Source organism: Morchella importuna (assembly GCF_003444635.1).
Source record: "Morchella importuna strain M04M26 chromosome Unknown Morimp01GS007, whole genome shotgun sequence".
NCBI classification, from domain to species: domain Eukaryota; kingdom Fungi; phylum Ascomycota; class Pezizomycetes; order Pezizales; family Morchellaceae; genus Morchella; species Morchella importuna.
The window spans coordinates 585954-605565 of NW_025763404.1; the positions used below are offsets into that span (position 1 = coordinate 585954).

The 19612-nt window shown below is 46.7% G+C and overlaps 6 protein-coding genes across 6 annotated transcripts; 3 read left to right on the forward strand and 3 right to left on the reverse strand.

Moving 5' to 3' along the window:
• Positions 1-613, reverse strand: LAJ45_03344 (uncharacterized protein; the record flags this gene model as incomplete). Its single annotated transcript, XM_046112931.1, has 3 exons — positions 1-109; positions 171-397; positions 455-613. The coding sequence occupies 3 exons, from the start codon at positions 611-613 to the stop codon at positions 1-3; spliced, it is 495 nt and encodes a 164-aa protein (XP_045973808.1).
• A 2698-nt stretch (positions 614-3311) lies between these two features.
• Positions 3312-4571, forward strand: LAJ45_03345 (uncharacterized protein; the record flags this gene model as incomplete). The annotated part of the gene is made up of 2 exons (XM_046112932.1): positions 3312-3884; positions 3957-4571. The coding sequence occupies 2 exons, from the start codon at positions 3312-3314 to the stop codon at positions 4569-4571; spliced, it is 1188 nt and encodes a 395-aa protein (XP_045973809.1).
• Positions 4572-8438: 3867 nt separating this feature from the next.
• On the reverse strand, positions 8439-10180 carry LAJ45_03346 (uncharacterized protein; the record flags this gene model as incomplete). Its single annotated transcript, XM_046112933.1, has 4 exons — positions 8439-9033; positions 9096-9713; positions 9846-10062; positions 10123-10180. 4 exons carry the CDS (start codon positions 10178-10180, stop codon positions 8439-8441), a joined length of 1488 nt encoding a protein of 495 aa, XP_045973810.1.
• Positions 10181-11174: 994 nt separating this feature from the next.
• On the forward strand, positions 11175-14556 carry LAJ45_03347 (uncharacterized protein; the record flags this gene model as incomplete). The annotated part of the gene is made up of 5 exons (XM_046112934.1): positions 11175-12155; positions 12217-12781; positions 12872-13592; positions 13663-13906; positions 13972-14556. 5 exons carry the CDS (start codon positions 11175-11177, stop codon positions 14554-14556), a joined length of 3096 nt encoding a protein of 1031 aa, XP_045973811.1.
• A 650-nt stretch (positions 14557-15206) lies between these two features.
• On the reverse strand, positions 15207-16345 carry LAJ45_03348 (uncharacterized protein; the record flags this gene model as incomplete). The annotated part of the gene is made up of 4 exons (XM_046112935.1): positions 15207-15355; positions 15411-16040; positions 16118-16182; positions 16242-16345. 4 exons carry the CDS (start codon positions 16343-16345, stop codon positions 15207-15209), a joined length of 948 nt encoding a protein of 315 aa, XP_045973812.1.
• A 1002-nt stretch (positions 16346-17347) lies between these two features.
• On the forward strand, positions 17348-18682 carry LAJ45_03349 (uncharacterized protein; the record flags this gene model as incomplete). Its single annotated transcript, XM_046112936.1, has 9 exons — positions 17348-17402; positions 17464-17546; positions 17650-17678; positions 17748-17786; positions 18017-18057; positions 18110-18249; positions 18329-18369; positions 18464-18477; positions 18549-18682. The coding sequence occupies 9 exons, from the start codon at positions 17348-17350 to the stop codon at positions 18680-18682; spliced, it is 576 nt and encodes a 191-aa protein (XP_045973813.1).
• Positions 18683-19612: the final 930 nt, after the last annotated feature.

Genomic DNA, 19612 nt, shown 5'->3' on the forward strand with positions numbered 1-19612 from the left:
TCATTGTACTGGACCAAGCTGTTTCTCGCAATCAGTTGTTTGACTCTTTGGGTTCTGCGTGTTTCTGTGAACGTAGAATGCCGTGATGAGTTTCGCAAATGAGATATGTCTGTAATATATATATTAGCTAGAGGTCCCTAAATCTTTATCTTTCGGTGAATTTTACGTACAAAAGAACCACGCCGAACCAGAGAGCGAGCTGCGCGCTAATGCAGGTGCTTCGGACAGACGTCTTTTCGCAACTCCCAAAGGCATCTTGATTGGTAATGAATAATGAGATTTTGATGGTGGTAGCACTCCACAATAAAATCTGAATAGTATCATGCACAAAAATCTCGCACGCGTTTGGGTTGGTTGATGTTATATTGATGATGGTACAGACGAGTGTCAATGCTGCCTACATAGTCAATAATTAGCTTTGAAGTTGCAGATCTCATGTCACGCTAAAACTTACTGCGACACCAGGCAACCACGCAGGAAATCCTGTAGAGAATCCACCGCCGTTTAGTCCATACCATCCAAGGCTGGTCAAAACCGCGCAGCTGAACACCAACGAGAGTAAGAAAAGTCCCCAGATATGTTTCGGCCACGAATTCGACTTTTGTTCGCCCATGGTTGTTGCTAACTAGATAGTCACCTCTTGTGAAAAAGGTTGGGCAGTATTATACTGGGATAGAGGTCCACACAAAGAATTAAGGGTATAACCGTATACATAAATACCCAAAAAACGGTGCACTGCCCGGTAAGAGGCACGGGAAAGGGTCCTACAAAGTCCCAGTTAATCATTTACACCAACTGACCCGGCCCGGTTTAAGCATGATGGAATTAATTATTAAGACTCGCTAGGGATCAAGCATACCAAAGTTGCGGCGTGCAGCTAGTGGTATCGCGAAAAGGCTTGTCATCTGTTTGCGCTACAAGGCTGGAAATCTCTCAGTCAACTAATACTCCTTGTAGGCAAGTTCAAACAAACAGAGGCTATTATACCTACCCCCGAACGCCCTGTTCACCACTTGGCGCTACCTTTAGGAGGTTTAAGGCTGGAATCATGTGTAACATGAACCACCTGAGCGCCTATTTTTGTACAGACATGGGCAGTAAGTCTAGCTTGATAGAGAATCACATAAAGCACGACATACACACATTCCTGTCTCAGCCGTGAGCTTGCATGATGACTCTTGTGGACAATCCTTCCAAAGTGAAAACAGTTGTACATACATAGAGAGCGTATTAACCTTAAGATTGTATTGAAATGAGAAACATGTAGAATCCTGTGGCGGTTTTTACGCAAAATTCGCAACTTCGGATTGATACTTTGTGTATAATTGTACATAGGTACTCTCCCGGCTTAAGTCCCGATTATTGTAACCATCAACTGTATGTGCCTTTACACAGGCCAAAGAACTACCACGAGGTTCAATTAAAGGCAGGTGGGGGTTGTCTTCCCCGGTCCGTATGAAGATCACCAAGCTCGAGATTGACACACTGGAATACCTACGGCATTTTACCGATGCCTGTCAAGCTTGACCTCCGAAACAGTTGTATCTACATCTAGTTGCTGTTACACTCAGTATCCAGATGGTGGATTGGAATGTAGAAATTTCATAGCGGCTTAAGACTTAGCTCAGCCCTATTGCACAGGTTCGATCTAGTTCTCACAGCACCTTATAATTAATTTCCAATCCATATATGATTTTTGGCGAGAGATAAAGGTAAGTTCAATGCGTAGGATATGGTGATACAACTTCATGATCATTTAACCATAGGATGATGCAATGAGTCCTGTAATAATTAGGTATTTGCCTATATCAAGTATTTTCGGGCGTATATAGAGGCCCCGCGTGATACCTTCGAGTTCGTTATATCGGCAGTACTTTTGCGTTGTTTATGCCCGAGTTCTTTTTCTACCCTGATCCAGGTGCACTGTGAATTCACCAGCACTCAAAGTGATGCAATTGATTTGTAGCGCCAATTAGTAGGCTGCCGCTTTTGATGAATGGCGATCGACATCGTACCATGGTCAATAATTGTCGATACTTGATCTGGCGACTCAGAAGACATGGAGTCAAAATCAAAAAAAAAAAAAATGGGCTTACGGCGGCACAAAAAAAAGTAAACTCACATTATAACATCATGCCATCTGGTAGTGTATGCAGGTACATACATAGCAATTTCCACATCGTACTCTAGATTCTGGGGGCTTTTGGTTGGGTTGATTCCAGTTTGTGCCATGTCCCTGCTTTGTTATCCAGGTAAATATTATATACGTAGCTAGTAGCCACTACGGCATGGCATGTACAGCGACAGGAATGATATGGTGCACAGATATTTCGCCATACAATTTTACCCCCCCTGTTTTTCCATAGATCATTCCAGTCGCTGTACATACCACGTGCACTTATCAGCAAGGAATACATAAGCTTTTAGGTTTTGTTCATGATGAAACCCTTGATCCGATTATGATTCTGATCATAACCAAACCTGGGAGAGTAATTCAAACAACTAATCTGTGTAGATCTTAGTGAACGGGAAAGGAAAGGATGAGGTGGACAGTGTAAAGCCTGTCAACCAGTACAGTGCAGATATAAATAAATATATAAGAGCGCTATAGATGCGATTAGACAGTTTATAAAATGGTACCGCAGTATGAATGTCGAGATCCGTGATCAGTAAGATACACAGCACGATGACCAAATTCCACAGCGTTTTCCACTCTTCAGTGGTGAATGGTTTGGAGTGTCGTGGCTTGGTACATAACAGCTCCCCCTTTTGAAGCGGCATTGGGTATCTAGTGAAATCAGCGCAAATGAGCCCACTTTGAGTCTAGTTTATGCGATTATTGTTCTCGTTTGAGCCATGGCAGATTTTGTTACGTCCTGGTCCTGGCCAGAAATCTGTTACTGATACAGAAGTTAGGCATACCTAATGATCATTACCACTCTACAAACGAAAACCAAATCAAAGCTCAATATCAGTACTCTACCTAGGTCGAAATCTTTGGTGTACCGAGGATCTAGGAAGTCGGCACTGCAATAAATAGCTATATACTCTAGGTGTTTGGTGACTTCCGAATAAGGAATCAAAACACGCAAAATCCCTGTCCGGTGGCCGTGGCATATACAGCACACCAACCCTGCTGAATGGACCAATTGTTGTGCAGGTGCAGCAGATGCTCCGTCTGCCAGAGATTTCCAGTCCTGTCAGCCTCCTCCTCCTGTACATACATATCAACCACACGAAAACAAATTCTCAGGCCTCTCTGTGGTTTCGCAAGCATCCCCTCGGTATAAATTATAAAACATAAACGACCGATGCCTGCAGGTCGTCGACGACATCCTAGCAGTGAGATACTGATCCCTATAGCTCTCGGCCTCACGGCGGCAATCGCGTCCGTTGGGCTCTATCTCTGGCCCGACACTGAGTCGAACTACTCTTCTAGCTCCGACGAAGACCGCAAAAAGCTGAGAAGGCGCCGTCGACATAAATCATCGCGCCGAAGATTCCGCGAATATGATCATATAACGGAGGAAGACACGGACGATCTCGAGGAGGACCGGAGACGCGATGAAGAGCGCTTGAGGTTGAAAGGCAAACATACCAGCGCCGTCGGTGCAGTGGTCGCCAGTGCCATAACTGCCGAGAAGAAAGTCGAGCACGCAGTTGTAGATGTTGTCGAGAAGGCCAAAGAATTGGCTTTTGACGTCTTACCCGCAAAGAAGAAGCCAGAAGCCGTTATAGAGCTGAAGAAAGAAGCTTCAATGGAGAGGCCACAATACGTACCCCCTCCTGCAAAAAAGAAGACTGTTGCGGTTGTGGTGTCTGAGCGGAAAGCACTCGAAGGCCATGATTCAGACTCTGATTTTGAGGAAACCGGGTTACCAGCGGTATGTCTCCACGCGTCAAGTAGAGCGGCGCTCTACTAAATACGTTGTAGAATCCGAAACTAATAAACATAGTCTCTTCTCTCCCACCTTCCGTACCCCCTGGATTTGTCGATGACTGAGCTGAATATCCTCATTTACTCCCCGCATCTAAGCACACACCCATTAACCCATTTTGCGGAAACTCAATCTGCGCGCCTTGCACGCAAAGACTCGACATCACAACCGGTTCTCCGTCGAGCACCCAGTGTTCTAGCTAGCAACACCTCAACATATAACATCGCTACCTCCGTCCTCCCAGCTTCCTACCCCCTCGAGCACATTCTTCCGTTCACAGACCCCAACTCAATTACACCGCTCCTCCGTGCACTGGCTCCTGAGATTGTATACATCGAAGAGCCAATCACAATCCCTTCCAACGGTGCCATTGTCGCTGGTCTTCTTGAAGGCGGATGGGTCGGGAGTGTAGTCATTGTACTGATCGGCGAAGAAGATCAGTTTGCAGGGTTGATAGATAGTGATGACGAGGAGGAAAGTCCTGTAGAGATGAGAAAGTCGAAGGGGGAAGGGAAATGGTGGGGTGATAATAGCCTTGAGGGGATCAGAGCGAGGTTTGGGGGAAGAGTACAAGTTGTTGAAGGATGGGTTTTGACGGAGGATTGGAGAAGAAGAATTGAGGAGAGAGGTTGAGAGAAAGATATTGATTTCGCCAGAGCTACTAATGTGACTGTAAATGTTGTTGGGGCTAAATTAAATGGATACGCGCTACGTGTATACGTCTATGTGTAGGGAGATCTAGGTTCGCGCACATATTGATAAGTAACTGGATGCTGTTTCGAATCTTGTTAAATACAGGTAAAGCGATGTTCTTTTATCACTCGAACTGTTGAATCAATTAGGTATTTAACAAACACTCGTGGTTTTTAATTCAATTTTATTGATTTTTCTTTCTCGTTTTTTTTTCTTTTTCTTTTTCTTTTTCTTTTTCGATATATACATGCACAAATATTTGTATCTTTCATCACCAGAAAAATCCATGATATATTGGCTATCCTTAATTAAATAAGCTGTCTTGCTTTCCTTATCGATTGGTGAATTAGTTTCTCAAAAGTCGACTGGTACCGGAACAGGAAGGGTTAGGGCCAGTTTGGAAACCAATTGTGATTTGGGGAGGGTGGTAGCTGTTTGGATACACTCTTTCAAGGACCCGGGAATCATGATTCGTAGTATACAGTCAAGGCATCAATATAAAAATATTAATTAAAAGTGTCAAATCATGATTTGGGTAGGTTGTGGTTTCCTTCACCCAAAATACAATCGGCGAGGATTGCGGTTGCCACACTAGCGTTCCTCCAAACCGGCCCTTAGCGATTGGCAGCTTAGGGGATACATGTAGCCATATGTCATCATAATCGAGTGATATTCTATGACTGATGTCCCCCTCCTCGTCTTAGATCCTCGGGGAGTGTTACTGGCCTCGGGGATACTACCGACCACAAAATACTAAAACAAACTTTCGGCCTGAAAACTAGCACTCCACCAGTACCACCTGTCTGCCTTCTTTGCTGTCAAATGATCAGTCATAAAACTGAGTACCGCGCGTCATGAGTAGAAATTGTCCAGCGTTGATTGGTTGCAATGATTGAAGAGTACGTACGATCATGAGACTACGACAGGCTAGTAGCTAATGCAGAGCAGTAGAGTAGTACCTGCGCATTTGAAAGTCAGTGTTCAGCAGCATACCTGGTTCGATCACTGATTGTGACTTGGGCTGATTGCCCAAGGAGTATACTCAGGCTAGATCTGCATATACCACATACCAAATTTTGGTTGTCACGTTATATATGCAGACCCAGTCCAGTCTGGAAACGTCATGAATTAACGAGTAGGCAGATGTAAGCGGGGCGTAGAATGGGGCGTAGATCAGCAACACGAACCCGATATCGATCTCAAGCCAAAGAGTACCAAGATCATAAGGGATATCAATAACAGCGGCAAACGGACGTTCGAGCTGGTGGTCGTATTGGCCTTACATAGCTGATCCCTAGCCATAGCTCGAGCCAACTTGTCTCGTAGAAGGTTGGGCTCGTACTCGTGGGAAAAATCTCAAGCTCAAGCTCTCAAGCTAAAATGATGTATTCCTTTGTGAAAAGATAAGTCCTAATTACAGGAGGGGTTCTGCCCATAAACTATCACACTGAGCCCGAGCCATCGAGTATTGCCACCCTAATAAGCTGCCCTATCGAATTTTGGGGCGACGATCCTCTACTCGCGCGTCTTCGCTAAGAATTTTCACCTGACTCGGTCAAATGCTTTGATCTCTCAGTCACGTTAAAATCCTTGGCGAAGACGCACGAGTAGTATGATGGTGGGCAGCATATTCGGAGGAGCAGGATAATAGGTGACAGCTACCCCCATTCTTTGCGGTGGGTACATAGGTATAGCTATATGCGCGTGTCCCGCGCGGCAGTTGTTGTGCATAAATGAGGCGTAAATCCTTACTGTCATAGACTAGGTACGTATCGAACTTCAACTTGAATCCGGAGGAAATACGAGCAACATTAAACGCTTGAAACGCCGGTAGTGTGGTTGACGAACCGGCCCAAGCCGAGCCATAAGTCACTAGTCAGTCATGGAGTAGAACACAGTATCTTGAAGCACTAGTACATACCGCAAAAATTGAAAACGTCTGCTCGGGCTTGATGATCGGGGGGCTCGAGCCAATTCGTCTCATGGTGATCTACCTAAGCTCGTAGGGCTCGAGAGGAAAGTTCAAGCCGAGGACTTGACAACTCGTCGGCTACACTAAACGCCGGCGGCCATGAACAGCGCGGGATTATCCGACGGGGTGGCCAGGAGCTAGGCCAGTAGATTAGCACGGTATTTTTGGGCCAGTTTTAAAAATGAAAATATGTCTCGTAACATGTGCTTCGAGAAAACTTTCAACATGGTCAGCTGTCTCGTACGGACCTACAGGACTGCTTCCTCCACCAAAACTTATTTGTCTTTTCGTATATTGGGTATATTTGCTATCTCGTAGGGATTGGGGTCCTAGAATGTTCGAATACGCTTACGAAGATGCTAATATAAATTAATATGATATAAGAGGTTTGGGAGGTATAAGTAGGCTACTGATTCCCACAGTTCAGTAATCCACCATTATCATCATTCAGCTGATCAGCTCAGTACAAGTAAGCCACCGACATTACCACCACTCAGTAAGCTAGTAGCATCAAACTATAAAATGTGCTTTATAACAATTTCAAAGTGGACATGCGGTTGTACCTACGAGCCGGAGACGTCCATGGAGATCGTACATTGCAGCAATTATCCTAATTGCGAAACTACTGGAGAAAACGGCGAGTCTCCTGTAGAACAAAATCTACAAGCCCCGGGGGCTTGTCCAACACACAATACCCATTGACATATGAGTAAGTTGTATACTAGTTCAATCATGAAATTGATATATGTGTATTCGTACTGACTAGAATATAGCAAGACCTACTATAGTTCTCCCCCACGGCGGCCGTATTATGCTGGAGGTATGGTAGGGATGGAATTTGGAGAGGATGGGATTATATTATGATAGGTTTCTCTGCATGTGATGGTATGGTTGGATGGTATGAGGGTCAATACGATTTATAGCTGGCTCTATATATAGTTACCATGGAAATATATTGGTGTATACCTTACCGTCGAAACGCATACAATTTTGAGCCTTATTCAGTTGGCTTATCCAGATCGTAGGCTCATAATAGCCTTATGAATCCAATAAGGTTCAAATAAGTATTATTTAAGCATGTTTTAAGGATGAAATAAGGCTTAAAAAAGGATTTTTGTACTGATAAAGCTATTGTGAGCCTACGTTCTGGATAAGCCGACTGAATAAGGCTCAAAATTGTATGCGTTTCGACGGTAAGGTAGTCTCATCATATATCTAGATCTATTGGTGTTTGATCGAATACTTTCACTCATCAATAATAGCAACATCATTCCAGTACATAATGAGTCCGTTTGTTACGCGTGGTAAAAAATTCTCTGATCATGATAGGGAGCTCCTCCATAATTATATAAATTATAAGACACCCTCTTAGAAATAGCCCGAGCGAATAGCGATGCTGGGATGCTTCGATACCTATTTACATTACAGTCATGATCTATATATGCGGGTCACTAGATATCACTCGGTTCGCTTTCTGTCTAACAAAATTTTTTTTTTGTTTAATTCATTGATATCTAACAACAATGATTTTTTGTTTGTTTTTGTTTAATTCATTAATTACAACAATGACTTGATTGATTGATTGGTAGTTCATTGGTGTATGCAGTATCAACAATAGCTTCGTGTAAGTGTATAAAGCCTTACAAAAAGAAAAGAAATCATTTTATCAACATTGACTGGAACTAGACACAATTAACACTAGATATTGATATCGCTAGCTGACTCTAATGGAATATCTATCCCTTTTATGTGAAAAACATGCTTTAGGGCAATGCCGCTAATAGCAAATAGAAAGGAAAAATGGCTCTTAGACTAAAATAACCAAAATCCCTAATTCACATTCTCCTACCCCTACTCCCTACTAGGGCCTCGTCTCTCCTCCACGCCCGTAAATCCTTGGTTCCCATGTAGCCTTCTCCTCCTACTCCCCTCTTTTCCCAGCCTCCTAACCGGACAACAACGGCAGTGGCATTGTCACCCTCAGTTGTCACTTCCTCTGCAAATTCTACTAATTCCTTACTGGCCTCGTCGGGCGTTTTGCATTCCTTTACAATGTCACAAATCTCTTGATCCGTCAGTGTGGCGCTCACACCGTCCGAAACAAGAGCCATAAAAGAGAACTCGGCCGGGTGTATCTCGCGTCGTGTTATCTCTGGTTCCGCGGAAACCCCGAGGCGTTTTTGGGAAACGTCACCGAAGGACCTTGTATTAGCAAGAACACCGAAACGTTCTTCGCCGAAGGAGTCCGAGACGAAAGCAGTTGCATAACGGCGAAGACGCCGAGTTTCGGCGGGCGAAGATGGATGATGGTTAGTGGTCACGGGAACTGCTAAGCCCGTTTCGGTCGAGCAAAGGATAATACGTGTGTCACCAAGATGAGCAGTTATGAGGGTTGCTGAGGTAGATGGGTTCCAGAATGGTGTCGCAGTTCTGCAAGATGGGGTAATGAAGATTAGCAATGCCAGTGTTTACGGAAGTTGTGGAATATTTACGCTGTAGAAATTAGTGCAATTGAAGCCGTGGATCCACCTTTGAATGGGTTGGCTTTCGTTTTATTTCCATTGTCGACAGTAGTCGATGCAGATTCTCCCTCCTCTCCCGTCCCAACTTTGGTAATGAAATCCATATCTGCCCTGAGGAAAGCATACATTAAAACTCCTTCAACGTCCGCAATTGGCCCAAAGTCTGGCTTAAACCGTCTAAAGTACCCTCCAACCGTATCTCTCCATTGTGCCACTAGCTCTTCTTGTGTATCATGCCTTATTTTTTCGCATTCATCTGGTTCTTCCTGTTTACCTAATCCAAAGTTCTTTGCGCCCTCTTCTATGTAAGTGTGTAAATTTTCCTTCAAAAATCTACTACAGTCTTCACCTCCATGCCCATCAAAGACGCCAAAATAAAAGACCGAGGGATCTCCTGGTGGTGGCGGGACCTTGGGTTTGATCGGGGATGGTGCTGCAAAGGTTGGGATATCAACTACACCAGCCTGGTACCAATCTTCATTGTAGGGACGGTTGCCTCGAGAGCGAGTTACACCAAAATGATGTTTTGCGGATCTAAGGGGAATGCGAACCACGGTTGTTGCACGTGTTTCCGGAGAGATCTGTTTGCTAGGTGCGGGTTAGTTGTGAAGTGACCTGGAGCTCTCAATTTGCATATGAAGGCTGGACGACAACAGCTAGTAGGTGCCATCCAACGCCAAACCAAACCCTGGGCTGGAAATAGAGACGAGGTTGACATACTTTGGTGGTACAGAGTCTGGAAAAACCGAACTCCCAGGCAGATGTGAGGTAAAGTAATCGTGAAAGCCCCTCTTGCCGCGTACTCTCTCGTTATCATTTACCACACGTCTATCAATTCCGCCCTCATAGTTACTGATTGTGGAATACGCTCTAGGTACATCTCCACGAAATACCCTTGGAAATAGATCAGGCGTGTCAAAGAATCTAGATATGAAAACTGAATTCGGCAATGTCGTTAAAACATAGCTCTCACCTAGCAGTAATCGAAGTGACCCACAATAACTGTCCTGTAATCCCCAACACCCGCGGCTCGTGACATGGAATGACCTCCTCATGGCCTCTATAGAGGAGATGTTCAGAGTATGGATAAATGTATACCGCGGGCTTTATGACAATAGACAAAAGTTGATTGACCCAAACCCGTACTCCACGTTTTGGCGTTTCCCTGAAAAAAGGAATTGGTCGACGTCACAGCCAGCAACCGATGAGGTGCGGGGGATGATCACACGGCGATCCCTTTCTTTTCTATCCCGGGACAATGGAAACCCTATCGTTCTTTCAGTTCGCTAGCTGAAGCCCTAACATTGTATGTTTATCGGGAGTTGAGGGGATCGATTGAAGTTTCTCAAACTCAAAGTGAGTGAGTGATTGAGCGGGCGAGAAACAGAACTTCGGGTACTCTCTTGATTAAGCGGCAGGTCACTAGGGAAACGTGGTCAGGACGACTACTGTCGAAAGGAGCACCGTTTATTGTTACCTACATGGTTACGATACTGAATGTTCATCTCTTGCTCTCTCTCCGGCTAAGTGCTTTACCGTAAAGCGCCTGGCAGGTGGGGGAACGACAAACCCTTGCCATGAGAATCTTCAGCCGATATGGCCGAGCACTGGATACGAACTCTTCTTCTTCTATGCTCCATGGCATATATTACATACGTACGCGTACGGTGGAGAAAGTGGGGGAGGATGAGGGGCGTAAGGGGCGTAAGGGGCTAGTTTTTTTCTAATCCTTTATCCACATACAATTTAGTACATGCATTCATAACAGATTCTCTCATCTTTTGGACACAACCCAGAATCCATTCAGGCATTGTCAGCGTATTTTACACAACCATCCTGCTTTGTCAGTGAATCGTTACTCAAGGAAATAGCCGCGAGCGCCGCTGTTATCGGCGCAGCTCATAGCCTCAAAGCGTAGTCTCTCCTAGAGCTCTCCACACAACTGCGATACGAATACGAGAAAAAGCTCCAACAAGAGGAAGTCGAAGGAATAGCTGCAAAGGGGGGACGTCCTTGACAGAGTCCTACTAGCTTGATAAAATGGACACCATGAATCACTTCCGTCTACCTTCGGGAAGCTCTGTACCAAACATCTTCAACTTCAATCAGCCTTCTCCGGTTTCGAGCCCACTACGCCCTCAGCAGCAGCAGAAACAAGCCGCCCAGCCCCGCCAAATCCACAGAAATAGAATATCTTACTCCTGCCATGCTTGCCGACGTCGGAAAGTCAAATGCGATCGCTTGCATCCCATCTGTAGTAACTGTACAAAGACAGTAGAATCTTGTGTCTACGATGACCACGCGATCAATGGAAACAAAGGTGGCAAGGATGAAAAGAATCAGAAGGCTGGAGGCGGGACGAAACGGCGAAGGACAAACGAGGGCACTCTAACGATGAGTGAAGATGGGGAGGAAGGGGGAAACGGCATGAATCCGACAGCTACTAGGATCACTACTTCTTCAGCTTCACCCCCGAAATCGACCTTGGGAGTAAGCAAGGAAGCAGACCTAGAGACAAGAATGAATAGGCTTGCAGAAATTGTGGATAGATGGTATAAAGATGCCTCTGCTCATGGCGCTGCCCCAGATGGCCTTGCTCCTCGGCCAGGACTCCAGACAACCGGCCATGATAATGCTACAAAAACGAATACCTTGGATGAAAACGGGTTCGCACAAAGTCAAGCCTATCTATATCTACTGCAACAAGCCACGGGACCAATTAGACATAATTCTACTGACCTGAACCATTCTGCGTCGTCAGCATCCCCTTCTCCGACACATACATTATCTCCAAATATATCTATAACACCAGGGAGTAGCATCGGAGGCCGAAGTCAAGAATCAGAGAATAATGGGCCGGGGTGGGCTGCTTCAAATACCCCTATTAAAATACTCAACGAAAAGATTGAAGCAGCGAGACAGAGTGAAAACGATGATGTTGATGATTTAGGTATCGGCCATCTAAGTATTCAAGGTGGAGGAAGGTCCCGTTACGTTGGTACTAGTTTTTGGGGCCTCCTCAGTAGTGAAGTGAGGATATTCTTCTCCACATCCCTCAAACCACACAGCATAAGCTTACGGTTACCAATAGATCAACGAACTAAATCAAATCCTTAAAACCCATACCCACTTTGACAGAATCGGGAATCGGCGAGAATGTGAAGAGCACTTTAAAAACACACCAAAACCGCAACCCACTCTAGCGCCCCCACAGCCACAGCCACAGCCAGAGTACAGGGCTGGGTGTCCACAGGCTGTATTAGCAATGTTCAGTAAAGCCTCGTTTCTCCAATTCGAGCCCCGCGAGATTGAGGCTCGTACCTGTGAAGTAGTCCCAGCAATCCTCAAATCACTCCCAAATAAGTCGTTTGCAAATCATCTATACAAGTCATTTCTGCATGGAGTCCATCCAGTTATGCCTCTGTTACATGCACCAACATTTGATGAGGATTATCAGCATTTTTGGGGATGGTATCCAGACAACCAGCATCAATTCCCCGACTCTAAGCTTACGGAGAACCCAACCTTTCTCCCGTTATTGATGGCCGTGCTGTATGCTGGGGCTATCTCAATGTCGAGCAAAACGATAAATAAACTAACGGGAGGTGAATGGACGAAAGAAACGCTTTCGTCCCGTCTCTATGCTGCAACCATGAGTGCGCTTGCTGCATGCGCTTTTCCCCGCTCCCCAACCGTGTACTCTCTCATTTCCTTCTTCATAGTGTAGACTTGCCTTATTCGTGAAGAAGAGCCGCTCACATCATGCTCCTTTGTTGGCATGGCAATGCGAGTTGCGCAGTCAATGGGGCTCCATCGTGATGGTTCACTATTTGAACTTTCAGAGGTCGAGTGCGAGGTCCGTCGGAGAGTCTGGTGGCACATTATGTATCTCGATGTTCAAGGCGCCATCGCAACAGGTCTTCCGCCCCTTGGTGGGAGCGGTGATGACCTTTACGATACAAAAATGGTATCTGAGCTCAGAGATGAGTACATCGGGCTTGCTCCAGGCGCCCCAGACCCGGTCACACCAATGACCCCCCATAACTCGCGATGCCAGGAATTTCATAAAGAAAAGATTGATATACGCTCCTCGCCTGCCATGATATTAGCAGTGGGCCGATATGAATCGACAATTCTTCTTAGGAAGATCATTACCCGCTTATTTGCAATACGAGGGAGTAAGAGAAGTGATTTGATGGAGATGGGGAAGATGATATATGAACTTAAAATGAGTCTGGAGAAGAAGATATCAAGGATACCAGCGCGGGGAATCCCCGAAATGGGATTCACCCCTCCCGTGGGTTCTAAAGGGGAGCCTGAAGTACCAAATGAGGTGGAAAGAGCTGTCGTTTTCAACTCGTGGGCGAGGATCATGTTGAGTTTGTTGAGCGACAGGGCATTTGGGGTACTCTATCAACCGTTCTTGAAGAGCGCAAAAAGCAACATGTGGAAGCATGCCCGTAACTGGTTCGTTATAGCGTTCCCTTGCAGTTTTCCCTATACCATTCCTTCTCCCTAGCTAACGAGTATTGATCAGTGCCCTCCACTTTTGCCACTCCTTCCTCCGCAAGTTCCTCCACCTCTCACGAACCCAGCTCTTTCAGCCCTACCAATGGTTCTGCCCAGGCACCTACCAACCCCTTCACGCAACCATGATCCTCATTCTGGACCTCCACGAGCGCCCATTCGCTCCTGAGGCCCCAAGTCCCGCGGCTTTGTCGACGAAGTTTTCGCCGTCTTTGGCGAGCACGGGAACTACTCTACAGGCGACGGCGAGGGTGGTAACCGGCCATTAATGGAGGGCGGTCGTGAAGCCTGGCGCATGCTCTGGCGCCTCCGCAAAAAGGCCTACGAAAAAGCAGGAATCAAAATACCACCGTCGGCGCCACAAGAACAATCTGGGACTACCAAGGACCCTGATACCAAACTCGGCGGGTGCGGGGTCCAACTCGGCGGATGCGTCAGCCCGCTCGGCGGGTGCAACAGCCAGCAGGAATACTATCCAAATTTCCCACAGTTTGCGATGGACCATACCACGGCAGTCACACAACCGGCACCGGTCCCGCCGATACCACCACCGTTTATACCCGTCCATGTGAGGCCGGTGACACCCCCGCCGCCAAAAATGGACGATGTGCCTGGTGGAGGTAGTTTTGAGGAGCTCCTGCAGATGGATACAATCATTGACGCTGAAGATAAGGCGTTTTTCACGGATGCTGTTGCGGCGCACTTTTTGCAGGAGCAGCAGTCGAGGGATGTGGAGTTGGGCTTTGGGATGACGGAGGAGGCGGCATCACCACCGCCGCCGCCGGCAAGCCAGTTTACTCCGCCAGCGGAGGGCGCCGGCCAGGATATGATGGACTTTGATTGGGAGGAATGGGATCAGGTGTTTGGGAAGTATGTTTCGGTCGATGTGGGTGATATTCTGTAGCGAATGGGGGATACTCCCTGCTTATATGGGGGCTTTGCGATGGGTGGTTTTTTCTTTCTTCTTCCTTTCTTTCGCTTTATTCCCCCGCAATTCTGTCTATTTCTGCATTTTGTATTCCTATGTTTGATTTACCTCTTGTAAAAGTATGGATTGGTCACATTGGTGTTCTGTGTTCTATTATTGATTCTTTCCTCGATATATCCCCGTTATCCTATTGGGAGGCCTTTTGTGCCTGATGATGTATTTTACGTACTTACTCTACTCCACTGCATAGTATATTTATTTATCCTGAAGTCGAAAAGGCACTTGTACTGTTCTTTCATTCTCCATACCATTCCTGTACATGATCTGCACGGGGTGTCAATGATAGCTCAGCACCAAAAGAAAAAGAAAAAAAAGCCATATTTGTATATGTATGTATGTAGGTATGTATCAGTATCATACAACAGAAGAGAAAAAAACGCCCCCGCAGAAAACATTCTCATCTATTCACACGCTATATATATATCCTGAAGAGAGAAAGAGAGAAAGGGAAGGGGGAAAATGGTATAAATCTATATCTACGCTATGCTATGATACCATGCTGTTCTTTTTCCCACCCGCAAACACAAGAAAACCGTAGAACTGGGTATCAAGGGGCCTAGCTGAGCCTAGATCCCCCTATTAAACTCGAGCATACCGCTCTCGCCACCTTTGTCCCAGAACTCCTTCTCAAGGCTTGTAGCTTTCGCCGCCTGGCGCTGCGGGAATGCGCCCAGCGCAAGCGGGAGCGCAAAAATCGAAGTTGCGAAGATGAGACCTGCTGCCATGTTAGTATCTGTAAAATAGAGAAAAGAAGAGAGTTAAAAATATACCAATATTAACCGGCGTAACCAACGCCGGCCTTTTCTTCAACCACGCACTCCTCTGTAACCTCATGAGCACCAACGGCGGCACCACCATAATCGGCGTCGCATTCAACACCCTACTGACCGCCGTCTCTGCCACGGCGATCACCGCCGCCTTCCGACTCTTCCCTAAACTCTCCTTCGGCGCCTCCTCCTCGACCAGCTCCGCAGTCCCCGTCTTCGCCTTGGCCGGCGCCTTGGCCGGATACACATCGATCCCATTCTGGATCTCCCCGCCGCGCATTAGCGCAACATTCAGCACACCGGCCGACGCAACCGCCGCAAACGGCACCAGCCTGGTCAAAAGGGCCTTTGTCCCCGAGCCCACCTTCAGCTTCGCAACGGCCCTTCCTAGACCCACGGCCACACCGCAACTCGCCGACACCGCGAGCGCGAAGCTTCCTGCGAGCTGGGCAGGGCCCAGCGGCGAAGACTTGTTCGCGTTCGACGTATTAATGAGCACATTGAGCGTCTGATTCGCGACCTGCCACGCCAAAGTTCCGCGCGTGGTGAGGTTTGGCTGCAGCATGCCAGCGGTGACAATGAGATTGCTGAACACGAAGCAACTCATGCGGAAGGGGAGAAAGACAGGTGTGCCTGTGTCGGGGTGGAGGGTGGAGTCACAGAGCTTCTTGGCGGTCCAGAGGTCAGACGTCATGGTGGGGGGAGGGCACCCGTCTTGTATTGCATGAGAAGCATTTTGGAGGCTTCTAGTGTCGTGGAGCTGGTGAAGAGGGTGCTGGGGGGGATATGTGAGTGGGCGTGCGATGGTTAGAGAGGAGCAGCGGAGTGGGTTACCGTGGGTCGCAGAGGTCTGCGGAGTGGAGGACACGGCCCCAGTATGTGCTGAGGTCGTAGCGGGAGACGGGGAGATCGCGGGTACCAGGAATTGAGGAAGACATGATGGAGTTGAGGAGGGGGGAGAGAGAGGGAATGGAGTGGAGTTGGAGTGGAGTTGGTGGGAGTTGAGGTTGAAGTTGGGGTTGAAGTCGAGGTTGGTGTTGAGGTTGAGGTTGATAGCGAAATCTGTTATCGTGAAAATTAAGCACTTGGTCCGTGCGAGAAAAGCAAGCTAGTAAACACCCCGCCAAAGCCCCTGCACGCGCATGCACAGCACTCAACTCAACACTCAACTCAACACCCAACTCAATACTCAGCAACTGAAGATTCCTCCACTCGGATATCAACGACACAAAACAGGAATCCCGGACAATACTGCATAAGTGCCGAATTCTTTGCTAGGGATCACGGCCGGAGAAAGCTCTGATGTGGGCGTGGTAATAAGCTAGTGGTGGGTCACTCTTTGTCACTCGGGTTAAATACGAAAAAATAATAAAAAAAGTCGCAAAAATCCGATTGATGACTGACTCGAAGGTGCAATGCACGAAGTCATCTAATCACGGCTCGGGCTAGTTGACCTTAATGCTAGAAAGGAACAGATAGCATGTCAGGCTTCCTTATGATCTCACTGTCCTTCCTAAAGAAACCCCTTCTGGTTAGTGGTGAATTTGAACTTGACTTACAGGATACCTATATCAATGTCTCACATTGAATACCAAATCCACCCTAGTCTTCCGGCTTCTATCACAACTATTTTGATTCGGAGCTGCAAGCGATTTTGGCAATGCAGGAGCTAGTAATGATATATAGCTTACAGCGGTCAATCATCAGTCATAGCACTGAGTCAAGAGCCGGTATAGTTATTGATCAATATCAAAAAAAGAATTTCAAATGTGGGAACATGACCCGAACCCCTTTGTCGGGCATTCCTCCGATAGTGGAGAAAACAATACTCCAGTGGGAATTAAACATCCCACTTCCCCGAGCAGAATTTACGTTCGAATTCACAAAAGTGAGTTATGACAGTACACTGTCGGAGCTGTGGTGATATTGGAGAAAATCACATGCTGGAGGTTGTAGCTGAGGTTTGGAAGAGGCATATTGGCCTTTCGATTGACAGTACAACCTGCCCCCTTCTAAGATCGAGTAGAGGAGCCAATAACACTCTCCACAATCCCAGATCGAGTAGAGAAGCCAATAACGCTTCCCACGATCCCGGATCTCGGCGAGTCCCTCGCCCGCCCCTCAACATCCACAGGCACAGTACCCCCTACCTCATGGCGTATCTTTCTGACCTTATGGAGCCTAGATTAATGGATCGACCCGCGAATCAACAAAGTGCTATGGTCTGAAGCCTTGTCCGTAGATCCTTATTGCGGTCATGCAATATCACTCGTCCGTAACAAACAAGCAATTCTTGTTTGGTGATGTGTTGCTTCTCTGACTATGGAATCTTTGCAGCAGGGATAAACCATCTAGCACATGCAACATTGGAGATCTGCTGTGTAGATAATCATACAAGGTTTCAACTGAGACTACTTGTCACCTAAATCCTGCGGTCGATCTGTTGGGGGTTGAGTATGATATGGCATGCCGAGGAGAACCCAGCCGTTAATAAAACGCCTTGTATGATAATGGTGGAAAATCCTCGGGCCATCGTCAACCAACGTTATGTGGCACTTTTAATCCCTTCCCAATTGTCATTTCTAAGCTAGCCCATGGCTAAGGTCAAGGCTCACTCGTCAATCTCGCGCCCTGGTTGAATGCATCTTAGGTAGGTACTCTAGACCCAGGGGTTTCCCAATGCGTTTTTCATGAGATAGCAGATCTCGTTCCACTGCAGTACGGGATACTAGCCGTCCCGGAAAACAAGATCGATGCATTCCTAGGGTTCTCTGGTTTCACATGTGTTTGCTCGTGGAGTACTAGCGTAAAGTACTGTTCACCTCGAAACTTCCCTTATCTGGTAGGACCCCATCATGCTACACATTGGCCCACGATTCATATCGAAACCTCTTTGGGAAGAACCCACCGCTGGTATCTAGTTGTCGCGTGGGCAGGTGATACGTTCTGTAGCTTCTGTATGGTTCGTGGTTGCTCTCTTAAAGATAACGCCGTTAGCCCAAGAGGTAGACGGAATACCCTATTTGTGATGATGACTAGTCGCGATCGACTGATAGGATGTTTGTTCCTGGTAATGGGCCACGTTTCTCAGAGGCTGCACTTAGAGCCCCTACCTGCTTAGGTGCTAATCCTCCCTTCCAGATACTTCCGCCCCCGGAATTTTCTGCAATGAGACTGTTGGGCTCTGTCGTGCATCTGAAAGGGCTTGTGGGACCTCTAGGGATATTCAAAGTCAGATAATGGTGCACGTGTCTGCACCAGGGCTAGTACCATGAAAAACTAACAGCAAGAAGCAGAGCTCAGGTCAAATACATACTGAATTATATCCGTTATTGAAGCCACGGCAGTATTATGTTGCCGTGTGTAGACGACCTATTACCATTCTCTTTTGCCTGGTACATAACCGAAGTATGGCCAAAACACGCGGGAACATGGGAAGACATCATGTGCAATCTAAAAAGACGTCATTCTGCTTGCTTTGGCCGTATAAACTTTTGAAAGTTCCTGCGACGCTGAAACCGCAATATTTCGAAGTCAACCATCGCGTACGGACACCACGCACTGGCCAATTAGGTAGTAAGATAGGCACGTTTCAGGGTCCCAAGGCTGTTTCTAGCTGAGTCATCAATTAATTGGGAATGTGCATGTAGTGGTTCAAGCACAGAATGAATATATATACCAGGTCCAAAATTTTTGGAGGTGCGGACACCGCTATCATAGGTCTCTTTCTTGTGTTGAGAGAACAATACATCTGAACAGGCGAGAGAAGTTGTACCGTAAATTGGTTAACAACATTACATGACACTGTGGCGGTTCCCACTAGTATAACTGCATGACGCGACAGAATTAAGTGTGGTGTTTCATTACAAGATGTCAGAATACACTAGTATAAAACCATTTGGCAACTAAAGTTCTCCTAGTCTTTGATTGATACACTATCCTCCGCCGCCTTCCCCCCCCAATTGCTGCATTATCCCATCTTTGATTAGTTTAGGATTTGAGAAAATAACCGATAACCCACAGAATCTGTCTCTGGTTCAAGGTTCTAGATCAAATCAAGACTAGACTTCGGTGATGCAGGCACAACTTAATCCTATTGAACTGAGTCTATCCACTGTCGGAAATTGATGGACGCTCATGTTGACGGATATTAGGCTGCCTTGGGCCGATAAAAGACCAACACGATCTTGACCGTACGTTTCTCC